Source organism: Aquarana catesbeiana, linkage group LG05, assembly GCF_042186555.1.
Source record: "Aquarana catesbeiana isolate 2022-GZ linkage group LG05, ASM4218655v1, whole genome shotgun sequence".
Lineage (NCBI taxonomy): Eukaryota > Metazoa > Chordata > Amphibia > Anura > Ranidae > Aquarana > Aquarana catesbeiana.
In genome coordinates, this window is record NC_133328.1 from 494,495,604 (window position 1) to 494,512,766 (window position 17,163).

Below are 17,163 nucleotides of genomic sequence, written 5' to 3' on the forward strand. Positions count from 1 at the left end.
TCTTAAAGCAGAACTAAACACACTAATCCCTTAAATGCAAGGAAGCTGCCATCTTAGTCTCTTGTTTGATCTGCAGTTGCCATGGTACCAAACATGTGATCAGTTGTGACACCAACCATTTGACACCTCCATGATGAAGCCCTGTGGACAAGGTGAAACACATTAGTCGCAAGGCTTTGATTAATCCAGCTGAGGCTGCTTTCAGCTGTTTACTAATGGCTTTGCTAGGTGTGCGGTGTTTGGGCCTTTTCTCTATCAATATCCACAGTATGTGACAAGCTAAACGGACTCCTGCCCAGCCAGCATCCATTGCAGGAAATACCAGATGGATTTACAGGAGCTTGGGCGGTGACCTTAAAGCTGAGTTCCACACAAAAGTGAAACTTCCGCTCATTTGTCTCCTCCCCTCCTCCGGTGCCACATTTGGTACCTTTCGGGGGGGAGCAGATACCTGTCTTTGACAGGTATCTGGTCCCCACTTCCAGGAGTCCGGGCCGCGACGCATTATGTCAACAGCTCAGCTCCCTCCTCCTTCCCTCGCCGCCGTTCCAGTAAAAGAGCGCAGTGGTGCCTCGCGCATGCGCAGTAGTGATCCGGCGTAAAGCCGTAATGCTACACTGCCGAGTTCCCTTACCCACAATGGCAGCGGCAGCACCCGACAGCTGATGGAAAAATCAGCTGCTGTGCCACATCGCTGGACTCCAGGACAGGTAAGTATCCTATTATTAAAAGTCAGCAGCTGCAGCATGTGTTGCTGCTGGCTTTTCATTTTTGCAGGGATGGGCGGACCTCCTCTTTAAAGTGGAGTTCCACCCACTTTTACAACTCTTCAGCATCCCTCACTAAACTGTGCACTGTAAATGAATTGGAAATTTTTTTTTTTTTTTCTCAGCACCTACTGTATATCTGTTGTATTAATTTTTCACTTCCTCCTCCCTGGCCGTGGCCCGTCGCATCATTTCCTGTTTCCAATGCCTTCTGGGAAGGGGCAGCAACTTCCTCTGACACTGCTGTTGCTATGGAAACCTGACCTGAAACCTATTACACTGCTTGTGCTGCACTGAGCATGTGCGAGATCTGCAAGGATGAGATCCAGGAAGAAATACAGTCTGGCTTCAGATGCCCACACTTAAGATGGCCACGGCCTGCTGTAAGTTTATAAAATAACAAACTACTGCTATAAACGAACAAATCAGACCTTAGTTTACAGACTAACTTTACTAGAATACATTAAGCTTGTGTATTATAGGGGTATTTTTATTTAAAAAGTGTAATTTCGGCCGGAACACCACTTTAAGTGTTATGAGGTTACTACCAGTTATTTGATGGCATCACAATTCAGTTGACAGCACAAACAACTACGACAGTTATTATTTACAGTGTGCCTTGAGTGTAACTGCTTTGAGAAACAGTTAAATTGATGGGTTTAGTTGCGCTTTAAAGAAGAAGGCTGATTTTCGGAATTACAATACTCTTGTTTTTTGGCAATACAACAGAGGACTACCTACAGAGCCATTAAAGAGTTATTTTTTTAACCCCTTGCCGCTGCCTGTACACATATATTTATCCTCACTGAAGTGGGTCTTCTTCTGTGAGGCTGCATATATGCACACATATCTTTGCAAGATGCACAGCGGACTACCAGTACAGGGACCAGGCTCTCTCTGAGGGCCACGGGTCCCGTACCAATGACCGGGAACCAGAAAGCCCATCACTGGATAGCCTATGATTGGCTATCATAGTGATCATTGTAAAGTCCGCCCCTGCACCCACTTTCTCTTCTGAATGGAGCAAAAGATACATTGGGAGAGATATACTAAAACTGGTGCACACAGAATCTGGTACAGGTATGCATAGTAACCAATCAGCTTTTCTTGTCAAAGCTTAATTGAACAAGCTGAAATTAGAAGCCACTAGGTTCTGTGTGCACCAGTTTTAGCAAATCGCCCTCTTTTAAACTATCTCTCTTTGCTAGGCAAAAGTGTGCAGGAATAAAGAAAGAAAGAAAAAATAGGTAGATCCAGGTTTGATCTAGGTCAGTGTCAGAGTTAGGCCTCACACACACTGGACAATTTGCCATCTCTCCTAGACACATTTCCTCCTGTTAGCAGCATTTTGGCAGAAAAAAACGCTTGAAAACGCATTTACCACGCTTAGGTGCATCAAACCCTTTGTAGTTAATTTCACTGGTCAGAATAATACATTTTTCTGCCCATCTGGTGTGCATGAGGCCTTAGGATCAAGGTCAGAGCCAAAAGGTCAAGGTCAGTATATTTTAGGTAGGATCAAAAAAAGAAAAAGAAAAAGAAAACACCTTTTTAACCACTTCAATACCGGGCACTTTCACCCCCCCCCCCCCCCCCCCTTCCCAGACCAATTTTCAGCTTTCAGCTCTGTCAAACTTTGAATGAGAATTGCGCTATCATATAACACTGTACCCAAATTACTTTTTTTTCATTTTTTTCACACACACAAATAGAGATTTTTTTTTGGTGGTATTTAACCACTTGACCACTGGACACTTAAACCCCCTTCCTAACCAGACCAATTTTCAGCTTTAGGTGCTCTCACACTTTGAATGACAATTACTCAGTCATGCAACACTGTATCTTCATGAAATTTTTGTCCTTTTTTTCACACAGAGCTTTCTTTTGGTGGTATTTAATCACTGCTGGGTTTTTTACTTTTTGCACTATAGATCAAAAAAGACTGAAAATTCGATTAAAAAAAAAAAAAATTCTTTGTTTCTGTTAAAATTTATTGCAGAGTATTGGCAGAGTATTGGTAGAGTATTGGCGAGCATTGGCAGAGTTTTGGCGAGTATTGGCAGAGTTTTGCAGTGTTGCAGAGTATTGGCAGAACATTGCACAGTGTTGCAGAGTATTGCACAGTTTTGCAGAGTACTGCACAGTGTTGCAGAGTATTGCAGTTTTGCAGAGTATTGCACGGTGTTGCAGAGTATTGCAGATTACTGACATTTAGCAGCGCTGTGGGCACTAAACATCCAGCCCACAGCGCTGCTGCCATCTCTCCCCCTCTCCCCTCGCACTGTACCAATCAGTACACAGAGGGAAGGGAGGAACCGGCGTCATGACGTGACGCTGGTTTGTTTACAAGTGATCGCTCCGTCATTTGACGGAACGATCACGTGGTAAACGGCCGCGATCAGCGGCTATTTACCGCGATCCGTGATGCGCCGGGTCCTCCAAACTCGGCGGTCATGGATGTTCCTGGGTGCGTGCCCCAGGGAGCGCGCGGGAGCAACATTCTGGAATGATGTCCCACGGATGTCCACCCAGAATAAGCCGACCACGCTTTTGCTGTCTTTCGGCTATTGCCCGGTCGGCAAGTGGTTAATCACCGCTGGGGTTTTTATTTTTATGCTAGTTTTTGTTATAAAATTTTTCAAATACGTAATTTCTCTTGATAAATTTTTACCAAAAATTATGCCGCTACATTTCTTTGGTAAAAATAACCCAAATCAGTGTTTATTTGGTGTTGGCAGTGATGGAGGACAGACAGATGTTTTATTGGGACACTGACGTGTATAGGGACAGAGGTATCAGTGGTGCTTCCTGTACAGTTTGTGGGGTGATCTATAACAGCTCCCTGTGTAAAATCATCCTCACACAGAGAGCTGTTACAGATATGCAGATTCCTCCCCTCCCCCAAACCCCCTCCGGACTGAGCTGTCGCTTAGCTCGGCGGGGAGAACTGACACGCGTCTCTGTTTACAATGTGACGGCTGTGATTGGACACAGCCGTCATGTTATCAGGAGGGACAATCACAGCGCCCATATCCCGATCTCTGCTCAGCAGGGTTCTGTGATCATAATGATCAGAGGATCGAGCCACAGCGAGCTTTGTGGCTGCGCTGTGAGCACTCGTTCCGAGGAACGTTCCTGAAGGTCCACTCAGAACAAGGAAATTACTATCTGGCCGTTTATGTGCAGTGGCCGGGTGGGAGGTGGTTAAACTAGTATTAGTCTTAGCGTTAGTGTCAGCAGTGGCGGCTGGTGGGTTTTTCTTTTGGGGGGGTGGCAAACAACCACCCCCTCGGGTGGCTGGCGGTGCAGCACTACCAGCCCCCCGGGCGGCGCGGCACTACTACCCCTCAGCCCGGGTGGCCGGCAGTCCGGCACTTACTTGATCTAGGTGGCGAGCTGTTGTGTCCTCCAGCACAGTCCACCCGCTGTGCAGGCGGCAGGGTGCAGGCAGCGGCTCCAGTGTCCGTTCCTCCAGCAGCTTCCTCCGCCGTGTTTCTCCTCTCTCTTCCCCCTAAGCGCTAAGCATCCAACAGGATCGCCTGACGCTTTGGCCAATCGGTAACAGGTCTCATATGTAGATCAGGGGGCCGGACGCATGGATTGGGGGGGGGGGGGGGGCAGTGCCCTCTATGTACGGGCCACCACTGAGTGTCAGTGTGTTTTAGGTAGGATAAAAAAAAGCAATATGCGCACCATTGTTTCTGGATCCTACTACATATACAAACAACATACACATATGTGGTATTGCTGCAATCGTTGGGAGCATGAGAATGTATTTTTGGTTGTTCTTTGGTGATAGGTTATGGTAGTAGCAAGCTAAATAAAAAAAATAAACTTATTTGGTTCAGATGGTGTCAAGTATGTGTGTGGCGGCAGCCAGGTGAGGAGTACAACTACAAGTGTGTCTTGCCTACAGTCAAGCATGGTGGTGGCAGTGTCATGGTCTGGGGCTGCATGAGTGCTGCCGGCACTGGGGAGCTACAGTTCATTGAGGGAACCATGAATGTCAACATGTACTGTGACATACTGAAGCAGAGCATGATCCCCTCCCTTCAGAGACTGGGCCGCAGGGCAGTATTACAACAGAACGACCCCAAACACACCTCCAAGACGACCACTACCTTGGTAAAGAAGCTGAGGGGTAAAGGTGATGGACTGGCCAAGCATGTCTCCAGACCTAAACCCTATTGAGCATGTCTGGGGCATCCTCAAACGGAAGGTGGAGGAGCACAAGGTCTCTAACATCCACCAGCTCCGGGATGTCCTCATGGAGGAGTGGAAAAGGACTCCAGTGTAAACCAGTGAAGCTGTGGTGGACTTCATGCCCAAGAGGGTTAAGGCAGTGCTGGAAAATAATGGTGGCCACACAAATTGACACTTTGGGCCCAATTTGGACATTTTCACTTAGGGGTGTACTAACTTCTGTTTCCAGCGGTTTAGACATTAATGGCTGTGTGTTGAGTTATTTTGAGGGGACAGCAAAGTTACACTGTTATACAAGCTGTACACTCACTACTTTACATTGTAGCAAAGTGTTGTTTATTCAGTGTTGTCGCATGAAAAGAAATGATAAAATATTAACAAAAATGTGAGGGGTGTACTCACTTTTGTGAGATACTGTATTTGGACACAGGCACAATTTTCATACTTTTGCTTCTGTATGCCACCAGAATAAAACAAAACAAAACAATCCAAATGAATTTGAAGTTGGAAATTTTCTCTCCATACCTTTTCGTTTGGATCATATCCAGGGAAGTTAAGCTTTTCAAGAAGGGGAGCCATCCTCTGTCCATCTTTGAGGGCAGGGGCCGCTGCAATTCAAGTATCCTTTCCGGGACTTAGGAATTGCTAAATTACAACCTGTTTTCCTTGTTTGTTGGCTGGGATGACTTTTGCAGGGGCCACTGCAATTCAAGCTCCTTTTTTGGACTTAGGAATAGCTAAACCACAGTTTGTTTTCCCTGTTTATTGGCTGGGGTGGCTTTGGGATCTCCCCGTTTTGATGCCCTTGATGGGATTCTTACCCTATGGCCCCTTTGTGTGATGAAAGGCTTATACAAACTTCCAGGATGATCTTTGGTGTTGAGGGAATATTTTCTCCAAATCAATTTATTTGACATAGGTGGTAACAGTCCCTGATGAAGAATATAATATTTGCACTTTTCAAAACGCGTTGGACTTTTCCACTACTTACCATCTTTGGCTATCTGCATGGATGGTTCGAATCTATGTAGTAGGATTTTACTACTTCGGTCAACCACTGTGTAATATTTACAAATGCATATATATATGTGTTCTCCTTGTGGTTGTTTCCATAAGAATTCTGTTTTTATGATTCATTCTGTATTAATAAATTTATATTTTTTATATATATAATTTTTCCTTTTTTTTTTCTAAAATTGCCTTTAAAATCCCATTTTGAGGTTTTATTATTCAGTGAATTTGAAGTGAAGTGCAGACTTTTAGCTTTAATTCAAGGGGTTGAACATAAATATCAAGTACAAATTTTAGGAACTGCAACCATTTTTATACACAGTCCCCCCATTTTCAGGGGCTCAAATGTAACTGCACAAATGGATATAATCATAAAAAAAGGTTAATTTTTAATATTTTGTGGAGAATCCTTTACTGGCAATGACTGCCTGAAGTCTGGAACCCATGGACATTACAAGACTAGGTTTCCTCCTTTCTGATGGTTTCCCAGGCTGTCTTCATTTATTCCTTGTTTTTGGGTCTTTCTGTCTTTAGTTTTGCCTTCAACAAGTAAAATGCATGCTTGTGTTGAGAGGTGACTGACTATTCCATTGCAGAATATTCCACTTCTTTTCCTGCAAAAGCTCCTGGGTTGCATTTGCAATGTGTTTGCGATCATTGTCCATCTGTACTGTGAAGCGCCGCCCAATCAACTTTGCTGCATTTGGCTGAATCTGGGCTGACAGTATACCTCTAAACCAGGGATCCTCAAACTACGGCCCTCCAGCTGTTGCGGAACTACACATCCCATGAGGCATTGTAAAACTCTGACATTCACAGACATGGCTAGGCATGACGGGAATTGTAGTTCTTGAACAACTGGAGGGCCATAGTTTGAAGACCCTTGCTCTAAACACTGCAGAATTCATCTGGCTGCTTCTGTCACATCATAAATAATCACCAATGGACCCAGTGCCACTGGAAGCCATGCATGCCTAAGATATCACACTGCCTCCACCATGTTTTACAGATGGCTTTGTGTGCTTTGGATCATAAGCTCCAAGCCTTCTCCATACTTTTTTCTTCCTGTCATTCTGGTACAGATTAATCTTCGTTTCATCCATCCAAAGAATGCTTTTCCACACCTTTCTGGCTTTTTTAGATGTTTTTTGGCAAAGTCTTATCTGGTTTTTCTATTCTTCAGGCTTATGAATGGTTTGCACCTTGTGGTGAACCTTCTGTATTTGCTCTCACGAGTCTTCTCTTGATTGTAGACTTTGACAATGATACGCCCACCTCCTGGGAGTGTGTCCTTCACTTGCCTGGGTGTTGTGAATGGGTTTCTCTTTACCATAGAGAGGACCCTGAGATCATCCACCACTGTTGTCTTCCATGGATGTCCAGGTCTTTTTATGTTGCTGAGCTCACCAGTGCGTCGTTCTTTCCTCAGAATGTACAAAACTGTTGATTTGGCCACTCCTAATGTTGCTGCTATCTCTCTTATGGATTTGTTTTATTTTTGAAGCCTTACAATGACCTGTTTCACTTGCATGGACAGCTCCTTTGAACACATGATGTAGGTTCACAGCAATAGATTCCAAATGTAAATACCCCACTTAGAATCAACTTCAGACCTTTTACCTGCTTAATTGATAAAGAAATAACAAAGGAGTAGCCCACACCAGGTCATGAAACCACTTTTGTTTCAATTGACTAATTACTTTTGGTCCCTTGAAAAAGAGTGTTGGCTATTTTTAAGAGCTGCAATTCCTAAACCCTTAATCAGATTTAGAGGTACATACCCTCAAATTAAAAGTGAGAGTGCGCACTTTCAGTCCATATCCATTATATAACTATAGATTGAATATGTTTTGGTAAATACCTAAACAAAACTAGAATTGTGCCTGTGTCCAAATATATATATATGGACCCAACTGTATGTGGTATTGCTGCAATCATCAGGAGTGATAGGTTATTGTAGTAGCAAGAAAAATACAGCTAAATAAAAATCAATTATATTTTTTTATAAACAATTTTGGGCCAGTTTTCCTTTGACAATAAAAAAAATAATAATCAGGAGATACAGTATCCATTACCATTTACTACCAAATCAAAAGCTTAATTTTGTCCTGAAAAAAGAAACCAAAAAACAAGGTTTATTTCACCTGGATACACAGTTGCGGTGATATGTGCAGTTTTACTAACACATGTCAATGTTGCATAATTGTTTTCAAGCGTTAAGATTTGTTTTACCCTCTGTTATCAAGGGGTTAAACTAAAACTATTTATTACAGTTGTGATAAATATTTATCATTAAAGACTACCTTGACATTGAATGTTATGTCCTCCATAACATAGACCCGCTCAGGAAATGCCTTAGCCACCTCCTCCACACTGTTGAAATACTGCACTGGCTCCTTGATATCCCGGTCTTGCTCAAGCAACTTGAATTGCCCTGAAAACAAATCAAACAAAATCTTGTAAGATGCTTATGCTGGAAATCTGTTAGTGTGGAAACTGAACTCTATTTTCTGGATCTTCCACTCTCTATTGAGTAACTGCACTTCATAGATTATGCAGCATTGTGAAATAGAACAAACCACTTTACAATATCGCTGCACACAAAATAAATACTGTATATACATAACAATACAGCAAAACAAGCAAACCATTCCATAATCCTATTATCTGTTGATGCAAAACAAGTTCATGTGAGAGGACATAAAACGCACAAGTTGTATGCAGTAGCTCAGACATCAATTGCATGTAGCTTCAGAACCACAATCAGTCAGTATGTGGCCCTGGACCCCTATTGATTTCAATGGGTAGACTGCCTAAACCCTTTAAGAAAAAGCACTTTGTGATAGCCATAACTGTGATCCTCCAGTCAATTCGATTTGTCTTAAAGTTGGTCTAAAGGCTTAAGGTTTTTTCACCTTGATACATTCTAAGCATAAGAGCCCTTTCACACCGAGAGCGCGGCTGCGTTAGCGGTAAAGCGCCACCAGTTTTAGCAGTGCTTTACCAACGTTTTAGATGCACTTTTTGGCCTCTAGCGGGATGCTTTTAACCCCCGCTAGCAGCCGAATAAAAGGTTAAAAGCTCCCGCAAAGCGCCCCTGCCCATGGGCGCTTTAGAGGCGGTGTATACACCATTCCTAAAGCGCCCCAAAGATGCTCCTTGCAGGACTTTATAACGTCCTGCCAGTGCAGCGCCCCAGTGTGAAAGCACTCAGGCTTTCATACTTTGACTGCAGATGAGGCATTTTTCAGGTGCTTTACAGGCGCTATTTTTAGTGCTAAAGAACCTGAAAAACGCCTCCAGTGTGAAAGGGGTCTTAAGGTAAAAATCTTCCATGTATCAGCTTCCCTCTCCCAAATACTTACCTGGCTCCTTTTTCTATCCAGCGCTGTGCCTGAGAGCAGCAACAGAATCGCTGAGGCGTGTTTCTGAAGCGGTTTTTCTTCTGCCAAGAGAAAAGCGTTTACAAAACCCCAGTGCGCATAAAGCCTTATAGTTTTAAAAAATGCTATTTTATTTTAAATGACACTTATGCTTTATATGGTAGCATGTCAAATATATCCATGCAGACTTAAAGTGATATTAAAGCGGTGTTCTGGCCATAATTTTTTTTTTTCTATCTCAAAATTAATATACTATCTATGCAATAACACATATTAATTATGCAAGATCCGTTCATTAATCTATTTAAAAACTTACATCCTATCCTGCCAGCGATCTTAAGGCTGTTTCCATTTTAGCTATGGGCATGTGAAGCCCAGTTGATTTATCTTCCTGTTTTTTTGGAGAGAGGAGCATGCTGGGCAACCAGCATGCACCGCTCCATCTCGCGTATGCGCAGTGAAAACGGCGCTCGTATCGCCGTTGATTTGTATAGTTGCCATAACAACGGGCGACGACGGAGTAAGGTCCCGCCCCGTTGTTATGACAACGAAGATAAACGAAGTATGGAGATAATAAAACAAAGAAATGCCTAACCTTCCAAGCAGTGTATTTCCAGCGCTTGGATCAGGTGGGTTTTTACAGGCATTTAGCAAAATATAATTTATTTATTTAAAAGAAGGCAGGAAGAAGGCAGATTAGGAATTCTGCCTAGTAACAGGGTTTTCCAGGCAAGTGAATTTTTTATTTTAAATAAATGATTATTAGTACATTAAAAGGAAGATAAGGTAAAATGTATTTTTAGGGTGGCCCTCCACTTTAAAGGCAATTAAAAATAAAACGTCATGCCTAGATTACTTTATTATTTTGAAACCCTTCCAGTAGCTGTACCTGCCACACAATTAAAAGCATTACACAGAACTTTCCTGAAGTTTATATGGAATGGCGGAGCGCACCGTATAGCAAGCTCAGTGTTGTTTGCCATTAGATCCAGAGGAGGCTTAGGAGCTCCTGACATCACTAAATATTATTATGCTACACACCTGAGGGCCATTACCTCTTGGTCTTCCTTACATGCACCAAACCAATGGTCTGCTATTGAAAAGGGAGTACTTTACCCGGTCCACCCGGGATCCTTGGTATGGGGCGCTCCCCCTGCTCTGGATCCTATATATAAACGTCAGTGTACTGGACCAATGATACTGACTCTAAATATATGGCGTAACTGCCTTAAACGCTTTTCCCTTATGTCTCCCTGCTCCCCTCTTATAAACGTATTATTTAACCCTCTCATTCCGGATAGTATGTCCTTGGGCAGGATATTCCCATGGGTAAACGTTCACCTCTTTCAACTCAGGAACCTTGTACATCCCATAACAAGGAAACTACATACTTTTAACATTTTAAGTGAGAAATTTGGCCTTACACCACATCTCTTCCACTTCTATATGCAAATTAGACATTTCTTTTATTCTAAAACACCATCCCTAATTCTAGATAAACCAACTACTTTTGAATATCTATGTGCCCAAGGCCCACATCAATTACATTTAATTTCCTGTATATATAGTATCCTCCATGAGTCATCTCCCGTCACAGAGACATTACATTTATATATGAGCAAGTGGTCTCATCTAGTGGGCCGTCCTGTTACAATACAGATGTGGGATAGAATCTGGTCCTCTACATTTAAATCTTCCAAATGTGTCACCCAGAGAGAGACAACCATTAAAATTCTCATGTTCTGGTACAGAACACCCGATGTAATTCATAAGTATGACCCCTCAGTCTCGCAACATTGTTGGCGATGTGGAACTGAAATAGGCTCGCTGTTCCACATTTTTTGGCAGTGCTCTTTGATTCAATCTTTTTGGTGTGATGTACATTCTCTTATTCAAAAGGTGACGGGGGTGTCCCTTCCGGTGGATCCCTTGACCTATCTATTGGGCCTACCTCCATCAGGGATATCTAAAAAGACAAACAAATTAATATCCTACATACTACTAGCCGCCAGAAGACTTATTCCGTTATTCTGGCTATCCAGTGCTCCTCCCCCACGGTCCAGATTACTACTCTTGATAGCTGAGATTCGGACAATGGAGTTTTTGACAGCCTCGGTACACGATTGTGTTTCCAAGTTCACTGAAATTTGGGAACCATGGGATCTTTCGGAGTATGGGACCCCCGTGACACCAGGCTCACCCTAATCTTAAGTCAACCCTATACTACCTGTGTATATGGCCTGAACTGATTTCAAGGATCCAGACTCCCTCCAATATTACGTTTATTTTTACACCACAGGGAATTGACCTAATATATCTATGTGTTTTGTTATTGTGAACACTTTTTGTCACCTATATTTGTTACTTTATACTTTGTTTTTCTTTTTTTTTTTTTTTTTTTCTATACTGATTGCTGTATAATGCACATGCATTGACAATGTAATGCTCCTTTTGCTAAAACTTTGTACTTAATTTTTGAAAATCAATAAAAATACAATTATAAAAAAAAAAATAAAACGTCATAATTACCTGCTCTGTGTAATGGTTTTGCACAGAGCAACCCCAATCCTTCTTTTCCCGGGTCTCCCACCAGCGCTCCTGGCCCCTCCCTCCAGCCGAGTGCCCCCAGACCAAGTAGCTCACTATGGGGGCACCCAAGCAGGCCGACTCTTCTCCATTCACATTGCTCAGCCCCGCCCCTTCTGTCGCTTAATTGGCTTACTGGCTGTGATTAACAGCAGCGGGAGCCAATGGCTCCCAGCTGCTGTCTCAGCCAATGAGGAGAGAGAGTCCCCAGAGAGCCGGGCTCTCATGCACATCACTGGATTGCGATGGGTCTCAAGTATTGGGGGGGGGGGGGGTGTACACAGAAGGTTTTCTACCTTCATGCAAAGGATGCATGACGGTAAGAAACCTTTAGCCTTTACAACCTCTTTAAAGTATAACTGTAAAATACACTTTAAAGTCAAAAGGTGTTTTACCTTCATGCATTCTATGCATGAAGGCTAAAAAACAAACTCTCATTAGCTGTTCCCCCTCTCCTAATAACTTACTCGAGTTCTGAAAGTGCTGCTCTTTCTCCCCGGTCTCACAGGGCAGATTAATAGCAGCGGGAGTCATTCAGGTCTGACGAAGTCCCGTTAAGGACCCAACGCGTAAGGTGGAGCATTTGGACAGCTTATGTAAAGCTTTGGAAGCAGGAAGCACTGCACTATCATTTGTGTGGCACAGCGTGTCTTTATAGATATTGCACTGAGCACATGGTTTGTGTTTTTTCACAATTGTTACATGATTGTATTTGCACATGTGATTATTTCCCTTATTTTGCAATTATATTAGTCAGAATTTTCTGAATACTTAAAGTATATTCAGAAAATTCTGACTAATATAATATATATATCTGTATATATATATATATATATATATATATATATATATATATATATATATATATATATATATATATATATATATATATATATATTTATATATTATTTCTTTTCATATTCAAACATTGGTTTTCTAACTGATAAAGAAAAAAAGGATTGCATTTATAAAGATTATCAATGTACCCCATAGACATTCAGATTGTATTTGTACAAACTAAAACATGGAATCCTGTCCTCTCCTAAAAATGCTGGTTACTTGACCATCATGCTAACCTTGGGGTCTCCATACTAGACCAGTCATAGACCCATAAAGCTATGCTGAAATTAGCTATTCTAGTCACTTTCACACATATTTCTAATCTCATGATATTAAGGGAGCCTCCATAAACACTTAGGATTTCTACAATTCAGTCCAGTAATAGACTGAAATGTGTGTTCTCTTCAAGACAAAGCGGTGCATTTATGAGTGTTACACATGTGCTAATAAATGAAAAAAGGCTGAAATCTATTACAGTAAAAGGCAGTGTTGTTGTAGACTGCTAGTGAATGGCTGTATTTCTCCTATTCTCATACACATGATGTCAAATCCTGATTTGTGACATCCAGTACCAAGGAAGAAAGAATAATCTGTGTGCTATTAAGGCTATAAAATAAACTGTCAAATGAACACTAATCTAACTTCCTCCATCTGTTGGGGAACTTCAATTCCCAACATGCATTGCCAGCCAAACACTTTAATGTCCCATAGGAGAGACAGCTGCTGACTACTTTTGGCCTGAGGGCCAGCGAGGCTGAGCACAGGTTATATCTGCTTGTACATACATAATACAGAACAAGGCCCCTTTCTGGAAATGAACAAGTCATGTCAGGACAGGGGTGTGCAGGACGTGCAATGGGTCACAGTGGAGAGCAAAAGGTCTAAGCTGGGAGGACACATTTAAGTCACGCGCTATGATTCATTTTTACACAGTAATCTTTTTTTCTAATTACTTGTCTCTAAAATATCAGTCATAATTATTCATGTACAGTTGTGCTCATAAGTTTACATACCCTGGCCGAATTTATGATTTCTTGGCCATTTTTCGGAGAATACGAAGAAGGATAACTTTTCTTTCACTCATGGTTAGTGTTTGGCTTAAGCCATTTATTATTAATCAACTGTGTTTACTCTTTTTAAATCATAATGACAGCAGAAACTACCCAAATCACCCTGATCAAAAGTTTACATAACCCAGTACTTAATACCATGTACAGTATTGCCCCCTTTAACATCATGACAGCTTGAAGTCTTTTGAGGTCTTTTGTGGTATTTGTGGATGAGGCTCTTCATCTTCTCAGATGGTAAAACTGCCCATTCCTCTTGGCAAAAAGTCTCCAGTTCCTGGAAATTCTTGGGCTGTCTTGCGTGAACTGCACGTTTGAGATCTCCCCAGAGTGGCTCAATGATACTGATGTCAGGAGACTGAGATGGCCACTCCAGAACCTTCACTTTATTCTGCTGTAGCCAATGACAGGTTGACTTGGCCTTGTGTTTTGGATCATTGTCATGTTGGAATGTCCAAGTACATCCCATGCACAGCTTACTGGCTGAATGCAAATGTTCCTCCAGTATTTTTTGATAACATACTGCATTCATCTTGCCATCAATTTTGACCAAATTTCCTGTGCCTTTGTAGCTCACACATCCACAAAACATCAGCGATCCACCTCCGTGTTTCACAGTAGGAATGGTGTACCTTTCATCATAGGCCTTGTTGACTCCTCTCCAAAATGTAGCATTTGACAAATGACTTTCTGCCAGAAGGTTTGAGGCTTGTGACTGTGCTGTTTGGTGTATTGTAAGGGGGATACTTTGTGGCATTTGCATAGTAATGGCTTTTTCTTCTGGCAACTCGACCATGCAGCCCATCTTTCTTCAAGTCCCTCCTTATTGTGCAACTTGAAACAGCCACATCACATGTTTTCAGAGTCCTGTATTTCACCTGAAGTTATTTGTGGGTTTTTCTTTGCATCCTGAACAATTTTCCTGGCAGTTGTGGCTGAATTGTTAGTTGGTCTACCTGACCGTGGTTTGGTTTCAACAGAACCCCTCATTTTCCACTTCTTGATTAGAGTTTGAACACTGCCGATTGGCATTCTCAATGCTTTGGATATCTTTTTATATCCATTTCCTGTTTTATACAGTTCAACTACCTTTTGACGCAGATACTTTGACAATTCTTTTGCTTTCCCCATGACTCAAAATCCAGAAACGTCAGTGTAGCACTGGATGAAAGATGCAAGGGTCTGTCAGGAGTCCAGAAACTCATTGACCTTTTATACACACACACTAATTACAACCAGATCACAGGAGAGGATGGTTACCTTTTATAGCCATTCAAACCCCTTTGTGTCAACTTGTGTGCATGTTATCAGGCCAAAATCACCAGGGTATGTAAACTTTTGATCAGGGTCATTTGGGTAGTTTCTGTTGTGATTATGATTTAAAAAGAGTAAACACAGTTGATTGATAATAAATGGCTTCAGCCAAACACAAATCATGAGTGAAAGAAAAGTTTTTGTGTTATCACTCATTTTCTCTGAAAAATGGCCAAGAAATCAAATTCTGCCAGGATATGTAAACTTATGAGCAAAACTATATATTATGTAATTCTGTCAAATAATTATTCACTCATCCACTGAGCTTAAAGTATACAGTATGTCAAAGCATTGCCCAAATTTACCCATAAAACCCCCCTCCTCCTCCAGAGCATACCCCATCAGATTTTTCCTTTACCTCCCTCCTGTGGAAGGAAAGGGGAACATTATCACTAAACTTGTAAAATAATTTGCATATTGTTATGGAAAAAAAAATATTTGCACAGGCAATTTCTTGGACCTCAGTTCCTATTTATAAAGGCATGCACCCAGAATTACATTTCTCAAGAGCACTATTCCTAAATACAGTGACTGATAACTAGTGATGGGCTCAGGGCATGTTTGGATCCTAGTCTGAACTCACCTGAGTGAGCCCAACAGGAAGCTATCTCCTGTACCGGGCCAATCATCTGCAGCCAGGACATTCCTCACCCCGCAGCCGTATGCATACAATGGATGTGTATACTAGCAGCTGCTTGGCAGATAATGCCTCAACCGCTTATTATTGGCCCAGTACAGTGTGCACATTCTGGCGAGTTCGCTCACGTGGGTTCAGAATATGATCCAAACACGCCTGAGCTCATCCCTATGGACAACACTGGTTCGGAAAGTGGTTGTAAACCCTCTCATATATATTTAGTGAAGTGACTGGCCTCAGGTGATGCACAGAGATTAAACAAATCCTCCTACATAAGTTGTACCTGTTTATCTACAGTATTCTCTTCTCTACATCCAATCCATAATTAATAAAGCTGTCAAAAAAAGGGGGCAGGGAGCTGAAATTACAAACTGCAAAGCTCAGCGAGGGGAGCTCCGAGAGCGGACAGCACTCAGGACACAGAGCTGAGGCTTTCAATCATAGGCTGTGCACTGGAGCTCCCTCCCCCATCACACTTTTTCTCTTGGTATCAGGAAAACTTGTCAGAAGTGATACATGCAGCTAGCAGAGGAACAAAGCAGCAGACAGAAATTACACTTAGGGCTTATTTACACGTGTTTTGACTCACATTAAAGTGCCTACCACTCTAAAGGGCAGGGTCTCCTTTACAGAAAAAGGAGCGTCAGGAGCTTAGAAATCCCCTGAGCTGAATGTCCAAAACGTACCTCGTCAGGAGGGACGTTTTGGAGCATTCTAATTGGTCAGCACCGACCAAATCAGCAGCCGCATAGCCCATCCTGTCAGCCATGGAGAAGTCGCGTGGATCCCGAGGGGATTTCTAAGCCCTGGACTACTGATGCGGATATACTGGGGCTTAGAACAGGAGATTCCTGCGGTCCAGGGCAGCAGGACGGGGGGGGGGGGGGGGGGTGCAGCGGCTTGGGCCAGGAGGGGGTCCTGTGTAAATTCACCTTACAGATTTTTCTGTAAAACTGAACTTACACTTTAACATGCTTTTTTTGTGTGTTTTTGATGCTTCAGTGATTATCCCCCACCCAGTAGTAACCCCTAGCTCTGCTGATCTTCTGGTTTGCTGATCCTCCTCTCTCTGTCTCTGGTCCCCGCTCACCCCCCGCTATATTGCTCCCACGTTGCTCACCATGTGACTTGCTCTGGTCCCCCAGCTCTGCTGATCCTCTGCTGCTCAGTCCTCTCTCTCCAGTCCCTGCTCACCTTCTGCTATAGCATTCCCATATTGCACACCACGTGTGCCATCTGCTAGTTGTTCCTCTACAGCCCAGACCCCACTCACCTTCCTGCTGTTCCACGCTGCACACCAGATGTGACATCTTCACCAGACACTTCCAGAATATATACATATGAACCGGAAGTGA

The 17,163-nt window shown here is 42.6% G+C and overlaps 1 protein-coding gene across 1 annotated transcript in view; it reads right to left on the reverse strand.

Annotated features, from left to right (window-relative positions):
* The window catches only part of GAREM1 (GRB2 associated regulator of MAPK1 subtype 1), a 200,173-nt gene that overhangs the window by 73,305 nt on the left and 109,705 nt on the right, over positions 1–17,163 (reverse strand). The window contains 1 exon segment of the mRNA XM_073631527.1: positions 8,285–8,415. Within this exon segment, the coding sequence (XP_073487628.1) occupies positions 8,285–8,415 (131 nt within the window).